The 16,771-nt window shown below is 40.6% G+C and overlaps 1 protein-coding gene across 1 annotated transcript in view; it reads left to right on the forward strand.

Annotated features, from left to right (window-relative positions):
* The window catches only part of LOC118400877 (PDZ domain-containing RING finger protein 4-like), a 100,350-nt gene that overhangs the window by 64,791 nt on the left and 18,788 nt on the right, over positions 1 to 16,771 (forward strand). Inside the window, exon 4 of the mRNA XM_035797862.2 lies at positions 9,301 to 9,399. Within this exon, the coding sequence (XP_035653755.2) occupies positions 9,301 to 9,399 (99 nt within the window). The remainder of the gene's footprint in view (positions 1 to 9,300; positions 9,400 to 16,771) is intronic.

Consider the following 16,771-nt stretch of genomic DNA (forward strand, 5'->3'; position numbering starts at 1 on the left):
TGTCACGCAAAAGACTGACAGTGTCACGGTAATTGGCCAATAATTTGCATAAACATGTTTAGCATCTCCAGGCATCCACACATACAAGCCGAGTAATAGCCGCTGATCCACGCCTATGGAACATCTACAGTTGAAGTCGGAAGTTTACACTTAGGTTGGAGTCATTAAAACTCATTTTTCAACCACTTCACAAATTTCTTGTTAACAAACTATAGTTTTGGCAAGTCGGTTAAGACATCTACTTTGTGCATGACACAAGTCATTTTTCCCAACAATAGTTTACAGACAGATTATTTCACTTATAAATCACTGTATCCCAATTCCAGTGGGTCAGAGGTTTACATACACTAAGTTGACTGTGCCTTTAACATTTACATTTAAACAGTGTGGAAAACGTTTGACCCAAGTTAAACAGTTTAAAGGCATTGCTACCAAATACTAATTGAGTGTATGTAAACTTCTGACCCACTGGGAATGTGATGAAAGAAATAAAAACTGAAATAAATCATTCTCTCTACTATTATTCTGACATTTCACATTCTTAAAATAAAGTGGTGATCCTAACTGACCTAAGACCTAATTTATACTAGGATTAAATGTCAGGGATTGTGAAAAGCTGAGTTTAAATATATTTGGCTAAAGTGTATGTAAACCTCTGACTTCAACTGTATATTTTAAAAAGTCTAATAAATCAATTGAATATACACCATCACAACAAATCAATTATTTATTTTAGGTTGAATTAAAGAAACATTATGATATGAAGAAAATGGATTTCAGAAGAACAGAACATGAGTTGGTATGGTATCTGTCTATGCCACATACCATCGGGTGTAAGCTTAGCAGACAAGATACGCTTATAAGTCCCGTGCCATTATTTTATGCAACATGCAACAATTTAAACATGTTTACTGAGTTACAGTTCATATAAAAGGTAGTCAGTTCATTGAAATACATGTATTAGGCCCTAATCTATGGATTTCAAAAGACTGGGAAAACAGATATGCATCTGTTGGTCACAAATACGCGTACATAGGGGCGTGGATCAGGAAACCAGTCAGTATCTGGTGTGACCATCATTTGCATCATGCAGCACAACACATCTCCGTCACATAGAGTTGATCGGACTGTTGATTGTGGCCCATGGAATGTTGTCCCACTCCTCTTCAATGGCTGCGCAAACTTGCTGTACATTGGTGTGAACTGGAACACGCTGTCGTACACGTCGATCCAGAGCATCCCAAATGGGCGGCGTCTGGTGAGTAATGCAGGCCATGGAAGAACTGGAGCATATTCAGCTTCCAGGCATTTTATACAGAGCCTTGCGACATGGGGCAGTGCATTATTATGCTGAAACATGAGGTGATGGCTACAGATGAATGGCATGAAAATAGGCCTCAGGATCTCTTCACGATATCTCTGTGCATTCCAATTTCCATCAATAAAATGAAATTGTGTTTGTTGTCTGTAGCTTATGTCTACCCATACCATAACCCCACTGCCACCATGGGGCAATCTGTTCACAATGTTGATATCAGCAAACCACTCGCCCACACGACACCAGGCACGCTGTCTGCCATCTGCCCGGTACAGTTCATACTGGGCTTCATCCATGAAGAATACGCTTCTCCAGTGTGCCAGCATTTGCCCACTGAAGTCGGTTACGACGCCGAACTGCAGTCAGGTCAAGACCCTGGTTAGGGCGATGAGCACGCAGATGAGCTTCACTGAGACCGTCTATGACAGTTTGTGCAGTAATTCTTGTGTAATGATCATGCAGTTTAATCAGCGTCTTGATATGCCACACCTGTCAGGTGGATGTATTATCTTGACAAAGGATAAAATACTCACTAACAGGGATGTAAACATATTTCTTGTCATGGATCCCTCCGGAACTGTCATTATGCACACCTGGCCCCTATTCCCACTGATTAGTAATTGTATAAGTGTGCCCTTTGTTCACCATTGTCCTGTCGATTATTGTTACAATGTCCATTGGTCGTGTGAGATCCTTTGGCTTTCGTGCCACTTGTACTGTGCAGATGATTACGGGTCTTGTCCCGTGTTGTATCATTGTGCGCTTGTGCTATTTATTCGAGGCACTCCTCGCTCTTTTGTTTGGGTTTCAACCCTGTGTTTTGTATACGTGTTTGGTTGGTCTTCGTCCCCGTGCCTTTCCATCGCACGCTGTAATTAGGGCAAAATAAAAAAAACTATTATGCAATCCGGCACCTGTCTCCCGACCCTTTATACCAACGTGACATTTCTGCACAAAATTGGAAAGAAATAAGCTTTTTGTACTTGTATAACATTTCTTGGACATTTTATTTCAGCATTTATTTTGAGCATTTACAGTGGGGCAAAAAAGTATTTAGTCAGCCACCAATTGTGCAAGTTCTCCCACTTAAAAAGATGAGAGAGGCCTGTAATTCTCATCAAAGGTACACTTCAACTATGACAGACAAAATGAGAAACAAAATCCAGAAAATCACATTGTAGGATTTTTTATGAATTTATTTGCAAATTATGGTGGAAAATAAGTATTTGGTCACCTACAAACAAGCAAGATTTCTGGCTCTCACAGACCTGTAACTTCTTCTTTAAGAGTCTCCTCTGGCCTCCACTCGTTACCTGTATTAATGGCACCTGTTTGAACTTGTTATCAGTATAAAAGACACCTGTCCACAACCTCAAACAGTCACACTCCAAACTCCACTATGGACAAGACCAAAGAGCTGTCAAAGGACACCAGAAACAAAAGGCAGCTGTGTGACAGATCAAAACTCTGTATGCCATAGGCTCTCCAACCCTGGTACTGTAGCTGCCCAATTCCTCATTTGGGAACCAAGTGCAATCTGTTCGGGAACATAGATAGTATGTTTTCACAACTTTAATTAAACTGTTGACAGCCCTGCTCTCTGCATGCTCGAGAAAGGAATGAAAGAGAGTTGAGGAGATGGAAATGCATGGTGGTAAGATTGTAACGATTGTCTTCGGGAGAAGGAGAAGAGGACCAAAGTGCAGCGTGGTACATATTCATAATAATTTTAATAAAGATGAATACTGAACAAAAACAACAATCCGACAAACGAACAGTTCTGTAAGGTGCAACAAAAACACTAATCAGAAAATAACTACCCACAACCCATAGTGGGAGAACAGGCTGCCTAAGTATGGTTCTCAATCAGAGACAACGATTGCCAGCTGCCTCTGATTGAGAACCATACTAGTCCAAACACATAGAAATAGAAAACATAGAACAACAAAAAAACAGAATGCCCACCCCAGCTCACGCCCTGACCAAACTAAAAAAGAGACATAAAAAAGGAAATAAGGTCAGGACGTGACAAAGATATTATGTAGCTAAAAGGTCATTAATTCTGAAAATATAAAAAATACCCTATTACTAGGCTATTCAAAATCAAATACAAATGCACTATAATTGTAGGCTAACTGAATTTGTTTAATTTTGAATTATACTGTAGGCTAGACCATTTCGGTACGAAAGATATCTTAAATCAGTTTTTCTGCCATGCGTATTATGTGGTAGGCTATGTATTGTATAACAGCACAATCGTTATTTTAATTCATGTTTTTTTTGCGCTTGGCTCACATATATGACAGGAAGGATCGGGAGACAGTCGCAGGAATGCGTAATAAGGGGTTTTATTGACCCAAATTACAGCGTGCCATGTAATTTGTTCGCCACTATGGCCTATTTATTTCCTTACCTCCCTTATCTTACCTCATTTGCACACACTGTACATATACTTTTTTCTATTGTGTTATTGACTGTATGTTTGTTTATTCCATGTGTTGTTGTTTGTGCCGCACTGCTTTGCTTTATCTTGGCCAGGCCCAGCCTACCTGGTTAAATAAAGGTTAAATATATTTTTCTTTTTAAATGTCAATGGACACCGGGGTCTCTTTGATGGTCTGTCACAGTGGGAAGGATGGGGGTAAAGGGGGAGGAGGAGCCTTGGGGGAGTCAGTGGCTAGAAGGGGATGGGGGCATATACAGTATGGCCAGGGTGGAACAGGGGAGGATGGGAAGGGGGCGGAGGGCTTTGGTGGGAGAGGAAATGGGGTGGATGGGGCTGTGGTAGATTGGAAAGCCTTAGGGAGTGTCTCAATGAGGGGACATACAGTATTGCTGGAGTGGAGAGGCACCAGGTGGCTGTCTGTGGCAGCTCTATTTGCTCCCACTTTCCGTTCTCTCCTCTTCCAGCCTTTGGTCTCTGATCCCCCCTCTTCTCCCCTCGCTCCCAAAGTGTCTGACATATCTGACACGTGTAACCAGCCAACCCACAGATGTCACGGAGAAAATGAATCTCTCTATTTCCTTTATTTCTTCTTCCCAAACCTATTTGAGCCCCCTTTGCCCCTTCGCCCCTGTTCTACACACACACACACACACACACACACACACACACACACACAGCCACATGCATGCAAGCACGCACGCACACATCCACAGTGTCTAGAGGAGTCTGTGGTGCGTTAATGAAGGCCTTGTGGAGAGGCCATTTCACACTCGATTCCCCTCAACACCCCTGACGTGTTATAACATTGGGACACAACCAGCTGGATTATTTGTGGTTTTTCTAGTTGTCTGTGTTGTTGGTGCTGTAGCTTACCCTACCGTATGTGTGTAATGATTTTTGAAAGTGATGATGGAGATGTCATTTCCTTCCGTTATCAATGTCCTGCTATTTATGTACATTAGGTTCAGAAAATAGCTATTAATCTAAAGGTGTGTGGTATACAAGGCCATATGATTATATGGTATTGATATGATTGATATGGCTTTGGCCCCCTTTCATGCAAAAGTATGGTGGGAACATTGTGGGCGACGTCACAAAATACATTTTCACAAACTCTGAAACTGTCCAGTTGTTATTGGTTCTTTAAAGGTTCCCAGAACATATAATTAGGTTGCCCATCAATGGATTATTATGTTAAACCTAAAACAAATATCCTATGAACGTCATAAATGTCACACGCCCCCATAAAGAAAATGAGAATTAAAAACAGGTTCAGCCCCTGGTTCGAGGGTGATCTTGTTGAGTCACTCCGCCTCAAGAATTGCATCTGGCGAAAGGTCTCGGCACACGCATACTCAAGCTGACTGGCTATCGTTCAGGCAAATGAGAAATAAGTGCACTCAGGCTATCCGGGAAGGCCAAAGTTAGTTACGTTAAGGAGCAGTTCTCGCTCTGTGGGTCTAACCCCAAGAGGTTCTGGGGAAATGGTTAAAGACCTGGAGAATAAACCTTCCACCTCACAGCTGCCCATTGTCACACCCTGACCATAGTTTGCTTTGTATGTTTCTATGTTTTGTTTGGTCAGGGTGTGATCTGAGTGGGCATTCTATGTTGTGTGTCTAGTTTGTCTGTTTCTGTGTTTGGCCTGATATGGTTCTCAATCAGAGGCAGGTGTTAGTCATTGTCTTATTGGGAACCACATTTAGGTAGCCTGTTTGGTGTTGGGTTTTGTGGGTGATTGTTCCTGTCTCTGTGTTTGCACCAGACAGTCTGTTCATGTATAGTTTTTCTTCATTAAAGAACCATGAATAGAAACCACGCTGCATTTTGGTCCGCCTCTCCTTCACCACTAGAAAACCGTTACACCCATGTCCATTAATGTTGATGTGGTTGTTACTGACAAGAATCACATGGCTGAGCTCTTTAATCACCACTTCATTAAGCCAGGATTCCTATTTGACTCAGCCATGCCTCCCTGCCCGTCCAACATTTCCCCATCTCCCACTCCTACTAATACGGTTATCCCTGATGCTTCTCCCTCTTTTTCCCCTGTCCTGCAACAAAGTTTCTTCCTGCAGGCAGTCACTGAGTATGAGGTGCTAAAGGAGCTCCCTAAACTTAACCCCAAAAGATTCTGGTCAGATGGTTTAGACCCTTCTTTAAGGTTGCTGCCGCTATCATCGCCAAGCCTATCTCAAACCTTTTTAACCTGTCTCTCTTTTCTCCGGAGGTTCCCATTGCTTGGAAGGCAGCCACAGCTCGTCCTTTATTTAAAAGGTTCTCAAGCTGATCCTAACTGTTATAGGCCTATTTCTATTTTGCCCTGTATCAAGTGTTGGAAAAACTTGTCAATAAACTGACTGGCTTTCTTGATGTCGATAGTATTCTCTCTGGTATGCAATCTGGTTTCCGCTCAGGTTATGGATGTGTCACTGCAACCTTAAAGGTCTTTACTGATGTCACCGTTGCCGTGATTCTAAGCAATATTGTGCTGCTATTTCTATTGACTTGGTCAAAGCTTTTGATACGGTAGACCATTCCATTCTTGTGGCCCGGCTAAGGAGTATTGGTGTCTGAGGTGTCTTTGGCCTGGCTTGCTAACTACTTCTCTCAAAGAGTGCAGTGTATAAAGTCAGAAAATCTGCTGTCACAGGTACTACCTGTCACCAAGGGAGTACCCCAAGGCTCGATCCTAGGTCCCACGCTCTTCTCAATTTACATCAACAACATAGCTCAGGCAGTAGGGAGCTCTCTCATCCATTTATATGCAGATGGTAGTCTTATACTCAGCTGGCCCCTCCCCGGATTTTGTGTTAAATGCTCTACAACAAAGCTTTCTTAGTGTCCAACAAGCTTTCTCTCCCCTTAACCTTGTTTTGAATACCTCTAAAACAAAGGTCATAAAAGGTCATGGTTTGATAAGAAGAATACCCCTCTTCCCACTGGTGTTATTACTACCTCTGAGGGTTTAGAGCTTGAAGTAGTCACCTCATACAAGTACTTTGGAGTATGGCTAGATGGTGCACTGTCCTTCTCTCAGCACATATCACAGCTGCAGGCTAAAGTTAAATCTATCGTAATCGCTGCTCTTTCACCTCGGCTGCCAAAAAAACCCTGATTCAGATGACCATCCTACCCATGCTAGATTACTGAGACATAATATATACATCGGCAGGTAAGGGTGCTCTCGAGAGGCTAGCTGTTCTTTACCATTCGGCCATCAGATTTGCCACCAATACTACTTATAGGACACATCCCTGCACTCTACTATATACTCATCTGTAAACTGGTCATCTCTGTATACCCGTTGCAAGACCCACTGGATGATACTTATTTAGAAAACCCTCTTGGGCCTCATTCCCCCATATCTGAGATATACTGTGGCCCTCATCCTCCACATACAACACCCGTTCTGCCAGTCACTTTCTGTTAAAGGTCTCCAAAGACCACACACCCCTGGGTCACTCCTCTTTTCAGTTCGCTGCAGCTAGCGACTGGAACGAGCTGCAACAAACACTCAAACCAGACAGTATTATCTCAATCTCTTCATTCAGACTCAATCGTGGACACTCTTACTGACAGTTGTAGCTGGTTTGTGTGATGTTTTGTTGTCTCTGCCTTCTTGACCTTGGTGCTGTTGACTGTGCCCAATAATGTTTGCACCATGTTTTTTTCTGATACCATGTTGTTGTTATGTTGTGTTGCTACGTCTCTTGTTGTGATGTGTGTTTTGTCCTATATTTATATTGTATTTATGATTTTTTTCTTTATCCCGTACCCGCAGGAGGCCTTGTTCCTTTTGGTAAGCCGTCATTGTAAATAAGAATTTTAACTGACTTGCCAAGTTAAATAAAGGTTAAATAAATCAAATTAAAATACTTATTTGGAAATTGTGGAACATTGTAGGAATGTTCTGTGCAAACTCTTAAAGATTTCCAGAACATTTTATTACGTTTTGGGAGTCTGTGACGTTACAAGAATATTCTTGTGATAATTCACATATTGTACTGACAGGACTTAGACCAGGTGTTCTGTCAACATTCTTACAACATTAAAGGTATGTCCTGTGCAACCCATCTTAAACATTGTATGAATGGCATCACAACTGAGCATATTTAGTGCTTTTGGAACCTATGTCTGGCAATGTGTCCACGCGGTTACCACAACGTGTTTCGGGAACCTTTAAATAACCCAGAAAGGCTGTTCTGTCAACATTCTTGCAACATCAAATGAATGTGGTGTGCAACATGATACAAACATTCTCTGAATGTCTGCACAACTGAACAGTTCTCTTGCCATATCCCAACAATGTTCCTATAACCTAAAGAAATGTTTTAGGAACTTTTAAAAGAACATCAAAAAATGTGTTCTGGGAATGTTCTTGTAGCATCAAGTGAATGTTTTTTCATTCTAAAATATACATTGTATAATCATCTTCACAACTGGATAGTTTCGTCTTTTGTGATGTCCAACACAATGATCCCACCATACTGTTTCGACAAAACATTTGGGAACCTTTTAAAGAACAGACTAAATGTGTTATCCGAACATTCAGACAACATCAAGGCAAATGTTTTATATGATCATCAGCATGACTCGACAGTTTTTGTGTTATGAGAACATTTGCTGCAACCGAACGATTGTTCTGGAAACTTTCACAAAACCAATTCTGGGTGGCTGGGAACATTATAGTGAATGTTAGGATATTTCATTTTTTTTTTTATAGATTTTTTTTTTTTTATGTTATCAAAAATTTGAATGTTTTGGGGATGTTCTCATCCTAATGTTTGATAAAACCATTACTTAATGGGAATATTAGCTAATGTTCTGGGAATGTTCCCGGTTTGTGGGTTGTCTCTCCATAAGGACTCTTCAGAGATGAGGAATACTTCAGTGGTGGGTCATGCAACTCTGAATATATTCACTACGTTTAGCATAATTATATGGGTTTATTTACCAACTAATAATCTAATATTAGGCTGTAGCTGCTCGGTAAAAACACTTGAGAGCTTCTGACAGTTATCAAAGACATGACTAATCCAGCCGTTCACTGAACGTTTAGAGAACAGCTTTAATCACACACACAGTCAAGATAAGCTCCTCTACCCAGCCAAAGTTAATATGCTGTTTGATAGCAAGTTGGGTATGATGGCTACAGCTTCAATAACTGCATTGTATACATTGATGTACTTGGCACACCTACAACAGGTGGTGTGTTCTTGTCCCTTCTGTGTGTATAGGTGATATTTTATTTTACCTTTATTTAACTAGGCAAGTCAGTTAAAAACACATTCTTATTTTCAATGACAGCCTAGGAACAGTGGGTTAACTGCCTGTTCAGGGGTAGAACAACAGAGTTGTACCTTGTCAGCTCGGGAATTTGAACTTGCAACCTTCCGGTTACTAGTCCAACGCTCTAACCACTCGGTTAACCTGTCGCCCCAAGAGCTGTGTTCGAATCAACAGCCAGGAGAAGCTGGTTAGTGTTGTTATCCATGTGTGGTTTTGTTGACCTCTGTTCTCTGTATGTCTGCAGGAGGTGGAGCTGTGTCGACTGAACAGCCAGGAGAAGCTGGGCCTGACGTTGTGCTACAGGACAGACGAGGAGGAGGACATGGCTATCTATGTCAGTGAGGTGAGACGGCAGGTGTGGGACTGAGGGTGGCTAGGGAACTGCTGCTGTATTTCTTCTTCTCATTCTTCTTCTTCTTCTCTCTCTCCAACCTTACAGTTTTAACTTATGAAAACGCTATTATATACGCCAGACTTGTTCAGAAATAGGTACTTTTGAAATTCTCACTTCACCTACACGTCTAATGTCACAACACTCAGCAGTGTACAAATGCTTCCTTTCCTCAGAGTTCTTGAACAAACACCAAAATAACAGCTACTATTTATAGTTGTTGATAAAAGAAAATGTAAATCAACTTGATAAAAAAATGTATGCATGCATTTCCACCAGTCCTGTGTGTTTATCGGTTCTTTGAAGTTTCATGTGCATTTTATGTAAAATAGGTTAACATAATTGTTACAATTACTATGGACTACAATCACTGTGGATCATAGTAAATACAGTGCATTCCTGAAAGTATTCAGAACCCATGACTTTTATCTTATTACGTTACAGCCTTATTCTGAAAACTATTCAATTGTCCCCCCTCATCAATCTACACACAATACCCCATAATGACAAAGCAAAGTTTGCAAAGTTTTTTAGAAAAGTTTGCAAAGTTATAAAAAAAAAATAACAATTATTTACATAAGTATTCAGACCCTTTACTCAGTACTTTGTTGAAGCACCTTTGGCAGTGATTACAGCCTCGATTCTTCTTGGGTATGACACTACAAGTTTGGCACACCTGTATTTGGTGATTTTCTTCCATTCTTCTCTGCAAATCCTCCTCTCAAGCTCTGTCAGGTTGGATGGGGAGCGTTGCTGCACAACCATCTTCAGGTCTCTCCAGAGATTTTCCATCAAGTTCAAGTCCGTGTTCTGCTTAGGCCACTCAAGTCATTCAGAGATTTGTGCTGAAGTCACTCCTGCGTTGTCTTGGCTGTGTACTTAAGCTCGTTGTCTTGTTGGACTTTAATGTACTGAAGAGTGGCTTCCATCTGGCCTCAACCATAAAGGCCTGATTGGTGGAGTGCTGCAAAGATGGTTGTCCTTCTGGAAGGTTCTCCCATCTCTACAGAGGACCTCTGGAGCTATGTCAGAGTGACCATCGGTTTCTTGGTCACCTCCCTGACCAAGGTCCTTCTCGTCCAATTGCTCAGTTTGTCTGGGCGGCCAGCTCTAGGAAGAGTCTTGGTGGTTCCAAACTTCTACCCTTTTAAGAATGGTGGAGGCCACTGTGTTCTTGGGGAACTTCGATGCTAAATAATTTTTCCATTACCCTTCCCCAGATCTGTGCCTCGACACAATCCTGTCTTGAAGCTCTACAGACAATTCCTTCGACCTCATGGCTTGGTTTCTGCTCAGACATGCACTGTCAACTGTGGGACCTTATATAGACAGGTGTGTGCCTTTCCAAATCATGTCCAATCAATTGAATTCACCACAGGTGGACTCCAATCAAGTTGTAGAAACATTTCTACAACATCAATGGATGATCAATGGAAACAGGATGCACCTGAGCTCAATTTTTTTCTTTATTTTTAATACATTTGCAAACATTTCTAAAAACCTGTGATGTATGTGTTTAGATTGATGAGGAAAAAACATAATTAATGCATTTTAGAATAAGGCTGTAACATAACAAATTGTGGGGAAATTCAAGGGGTATGAATACTTTCTGAATGCACTGTAAATACACTGATATAACTGTGAAAGGAATACAGTATTCTAGACTTTAAGGACTAAATCAGTTGTGACGTTAATATGATTCCTCTGTGTCCTCTTTTACAGAGTTTGGTTAATATTGAATATGTAGAGAGTCTGTAATTTAATATGATTAACACAGACTAAAAATACATGAATCGTTGGACTGGCACTTCATCATTTTTATATTTGCAATAATATAGATTAAACCAACTCATAAAAAAAGGCACTGTAGTCTTTCTTTGAGTGACTATCCTTGTTCTTCAAATAAAACTGACATGTTTTGCAAGCTGAGGTTACACTGTTTGTGCCCACAGTCAAGGTTTTTTTTCTCTGTTTCTCCCACTTATTGGCAGCACTTACAAAGCACTGTCCTCTCCTCCATTCTGCCCAACTCTCTCTCTCTCTCTCTCTCTCTCTCTCTCTCTCTCTCTCTCTCTCTCTCTCTCTCTCTCTCTCTCATTCGTTTGAAGTTAGCTCAGACCCGCAAGGTTTATGCAGCTGAACATGAGTTGAATACAGAACGCCGTAGTCACTGGGCTGCTTCTCCTCTCAAGTGTTCAGTCTATAAAAAGTAAAACCAAGGAGAGCGTGCTGCATTCAGATGAGTTTCTACTGAATGTTACTCCGTATTTCAGCTGTGTTTGAGATAGTGAATTGCGTTTCTGATCTCACATAAATACCAATGAACTATACAGTATCATGCATACTATTTGGCAAAGCTCAAGATGTAGTGTTTAAAAGGACATTTTATATCACACTTTGTGTAGTATGACTTTGCTTAAAAAATGGTTTGACAATAAGCTATGTAGTGTTTATGGAGTCTTTATGAATGCTCTATAAAGCCTTTATAAGTTGTAGGGCCCTGCTGTAAATTGTGTGCAGCTTATAAAGGCTTCATAAAGCCTTCATAAACACTACATAAATGTGTTATGAATCAATATAACCGTATGTCATGCTTTTTAAAAGGTTCATAAATGTTTCTTAACTGTGACATAACCACCAATGTCAAATCTGACATAATCCACTATGTAAAATATTACTTTTTAAAAATTTAACCAGGCATGTCACTTAAGGACAAATTCTTATTTACAATGATGGCCTAGGAACAGTGGGTTAACTGCCTTGTTCAGCTTCAGAACAACAAATTTCTATCTTGTCAGCTCGGGGATTCAATCTAGTAACCTTTCTGTTACTGGCCCAACGCTCTAACCACTAGGCTACCTGCTGCCCCATAAACCTGTGCTTTATAAAGGGTGGCATAAGGACCTCTTAATAAAGGCCTTATAAATCATATTAAATGAAGGCTTCACAAAGCATTTATAACCCTGTCATGCGTCTTGGGAGAGCATTGCAACACCAGGATATTGGGGTCGCTTCGGATAAAATCGTTGGAAAAATTGTATATATTATATTACACTAAAACATTTCTAGGATGGCCCAACCTCTTTCCCTCCTGGGTGCATATAGTCAATATTGGACCTGACCTCAAGTTCACCCTAAATGCTGTGTTGCAGGATGACACACATTATAAAGTTCAGTCATGCACATGCAATTTTTTGCCTACTGTTTTTTTTTTCTCCCAAATTCCATTTTCTTGGTTTTTGTTTTTCTAGGCTTTGGATATCCCCATTTGTTCTGGTTTACTCCAGTTTTTTTACACCTTTTTTAATAGAAAACAACTAAATTGGATTTTGTGTGTTCACAACCAAATCAGGGGATGACTTTTGAGGCCTTGGAAAAATCTAAGAAACGTTGATTTTTTGTGTAGTTGCCCTTTAATTCAGTGAGCATGCCCTGTACTTTTGTTTGGTTAGCGGGTTTTCTGTAGTGCAGTTAAGCACACATGATGTTATTCGACTGCCAATGGAATGGGTGGAGTAAAAGTCCAAGAATCCAAGATGGCGTAGCAGTCAGGCGTCTTGTCTTCGTCTTGTTCTGTTCTGTCTTTAAATATTTTTATATATATTTTCTTCGCATTTATTTTTTAAAACATTTTTCTTAACCTCAACTTCAACATACTCTCCTGCAACCCGCCTCACCCAATGTGGTATGGATCTGCTATTTTCTTTACTTTAGAACCGGAACCCCCAACAGGAGCTAGCTACTGCTAGCAGTCATCAGCTAACCTTTAGCCCGAACAACTCCTGCCAGTCTGCACAGCACGATTCAACCCGGAGCAAATCGGACTTCTTCTTCTCCATAACTCCGGATTCCTACAGCAAGCTCTGAACCTTTTCACCTGGATCATCGCAGCTAGCTAGCTGCTATCCGAGTAGCTACTCCGGGCTAACGTCTCTGTCCCGAAGCAAGCACCAATTAGCCTGGAGCTAGCCTATGCTAGGCCCATCTCCCTGCTAGCTGAAGAGGTCCATCAGCCACTCCTTAATCGACCTGGCCCGGGTATCCGGGATCTTGACCTCATTCCGTCAGTAGAGGATGCCTGGCTATTCTTTAAAAGTGATTCTCTTCCCAGACTCAATGCACACAGCTCGCATTACAGTGTTGCTAAAAAAGGACAAGGACCCCCTATCCTGCTCATCCTTCCGGCCCATAAGCTTGTTGGATTTCGACTATAAAATAATTACCGAATTGCTCGCCAAAAGACTAAAAACTCTTCTTCCCAAAATAATAAAAGCAGACAAAACTGGATTTATTAGAGACAGATACTCTTCTGATAACATTCGCCGTCTTTCTGTTATTATTGCGTTTGACAGGATGGAGTGGAGCTTTCTGTTTTCAGTCTTAGAAAAGCTCAATATGGTCCCAAATTTTATTAAATTGATCAAATCACTATACTCTCATCCAAATGCCATGGTTACTACTAATGGACTGAACTCTGACAGATTCCCTCTGGAACGGGGCACAAGACAAGGGTGCTCGCTGTCCCCCTTGCTCTACTTGTTGGGGGTGGAGCCTCTGGCAGAGTTGATAACGAGCAATCCAAGTATTATGGGTGTTTCTGCAGGCGGCCTGCAGCACAAGATTTCGCTTTACGCGGATGATGTCTTGCTCTACATATCCAACCCTGAGAAATCCCTCCCTCTCATTTTAGACAAAATTGCTCAGTATGGCAAGTTTTCAGGTTATAAGATCAATTTTAACAAATCCACTGTCTGCCCTCTCAATATTACCCTCACCAGCTCTATGAAGACACTATGTCCTTTCCAATGGACAACACAGGGGTTTCAATACCTCGGGATCTTCATAACACCAGATCTGAATAGCCTTTTCAAGGAAAATTATATTCCACTCCTGGATCGAATCAAGAACGATCTCCAAACCAATTAGCTTAGTAGGAAGAATTAATGTCATCCGTATGAACATCCTCCCTAGACTGAACTACTTATTTCAGATGCTCCCATGCTATCTCCCAGTTTCCTTTTTCAAAACAACTAACCAAAGCATCACCAAATTTATATGGGGCAATAAAAAACCTAGGATCAAGTTTTCCACTCTATCGAAACCTGAATATAAGGGTGGTCTTGCCCTTCCCTCCCTTCAATTGTACTACTGGTCTGCCCAAATCCGCAACATGCTAACATGGATCACAAACAGACAAGAGTCGACGTGGATTCAGATAGAAGCCCAATCCTGTGGTTCATTGCCCTTAAGCTCAATTATATATTCATAATAACATTAATAACTTTAGTGAAGTGGGCAACATAGCCAAAACCTTTGTGATTTACAGCACCCTACTAGCGTGGAGGGACTGTAAGAAATACCTGGGCATTTTCTCCCAAATATGTTCTCACTCGCCTATAGTAGGCAACCCAGACTTGCCAAAAGCCCTGAGGGATGCCAACTTTAATCTTTGGCATACTCTCAGAATCAGAACCTTTTCAGACCTATTTCATCAGAAAACCACATCACTGAAATCCTTTCAAGAGCTCTGCAGTGAATTCGATGTGCCAAAATCCCATTTTTTTTTTAAATATCTTCAAATTAGACATGTAATTTCCTCATTTACCTCCAAGAGGAGGTTTAGAACTCAGTTGAATGAAGTTGAAACTCTTCTTGTCACAGCACAATCCATTAAAGGCAAAATATCTTACATCTATAGACTCCTTTCTGAGAAAGGAGGCTCCTCCTTTACTCCTTTGAAAATAATTTGGGAAAAGGACCTTGGTCTGACTATCAGTGATGAGTTATGGGTGGAGGTTTGCAACAGGGTATACTGCACCTCCACTAGTGTATAAATAAAATAATCTAACTACACATTTTTGTACAAATTGTATTATACTCCTTTGAGACTCCATAGAATGAAAACAGATATGTCTCCTAACTGTAAAAGATGTACCTCTGAAAGTGGAACCTATATGCATGTATTTTGGAGCTGTAGAGAGATTGCCGGATTCTGGCAATCTATACATACTGCTGCACAGAAAATATTAGAGGTACAGTTTGATATGACCCCGTGTATCTATCTTCTTAATGCCCAGCAGGACTTTGTTCTTTATCCTGACAGAGAAAATTTGCTTATGACTATTACATACTTACATACTCTATTGTGGTCCTCTAATACCCCTCCTACATTTAAAATGTGGATTGACCAGATTGTTGACTTTCTTCCTCTTGAAAAGCTCACTTATGACGTCCACCAGAGACATACCAAGTTTGATAGACTCTGGTCTCCACTATTCAACTATATTTCAAACTGGACAGAGTGGACAGGGTGACTAGGGAAATGTTCAGATACATGTTGTGTAAGGTGCTGTAAAACCTAAAAACGAATTATTGGCCCGTCGTCTCAGCGAATGCTAGAAATAGCTGATAAGGACCTTGATAGTGCTGCTGCAAGTGTTATATATGTTTTTTTTGTGTTTTTATTCTAATTTTATTTTTGAGTACATGTATGTATGTATGTATGTATGTATGTATGTATGTATGTATGTATGTATGTATGTATGTATGTATGTATGTATGTATGTATGTATGTATGTATGTATGTATGTATGTATGTATGTATGTATGTATGTATGTATGTATGTGTATATGTGTGTGTGTGGGTATGTATGTACAGTATATATATGCACCAAGGAAAATAATTAAATAATATAAAATACAAACATTATTTTTCTTAATCTTTCATTTTAATTGTATTTCTTTTAAATGTATTATTATTATTATTTTTAAAACTTTTTTTTTTCTTTTTTTTTTAAGCCTGTCACATCTGTGAATGTGGAATGTGTTTTGTTTGGTTGATTGAAAAACAAGAAGAAGAAAAAAGTGCCTTTCTCACCATCTTAAATAAGCATGCCCCATTCAATTTTTTTTAACCAGGAACAGATATAGCCCATGGTTCACTCCAGACCTGACTGCCCTTGACTAGCACAAAAACATCCTCTGGCGTACTGTATTGCCATTGAATAGCCCCCGCGATATGCAACTTTTCAGGGAAGTTAGGAACCAATATACGCAGGCAGTTAGAAAAGCAAAGGTTAGCTTTTTAAAACAGAAATGTGCATCCTGTAGCACAAACTCCAAAAAGTTCTGGGACACTGTAAAGTCCATGGAGAATAAGAGCACCTCCTCCCAGCTGCCCACTGCACTGAGGCTAGGAGACACTGTCACCACCAATAAAGCCACGATAATTGAGCATTTCAATAAGCATTTTTCTACGGCTGGCCATGCTTTCCACCTGGCTACCATTACCCTGAACAACAGCCCTGCACCCTCCACAGCAACT

Source organism: Oncorhynchus keta, chromosome 22 (assembly GCF_023373465.1).
Source record: "Oncorhynchus keta strain PuntledgeMale-10-30-2019 chromosome 22, Oket_V2, whole genome shotgun sequence".
In the NCBI taxonomy this organism is placed as follows: domain Eukaryota; kingdom Metazoa; phylum Chordata; class Actinopteri; order Salmoniformes; family Salmonidae; genus Oncorhynchus; species Oncorhynchus keta.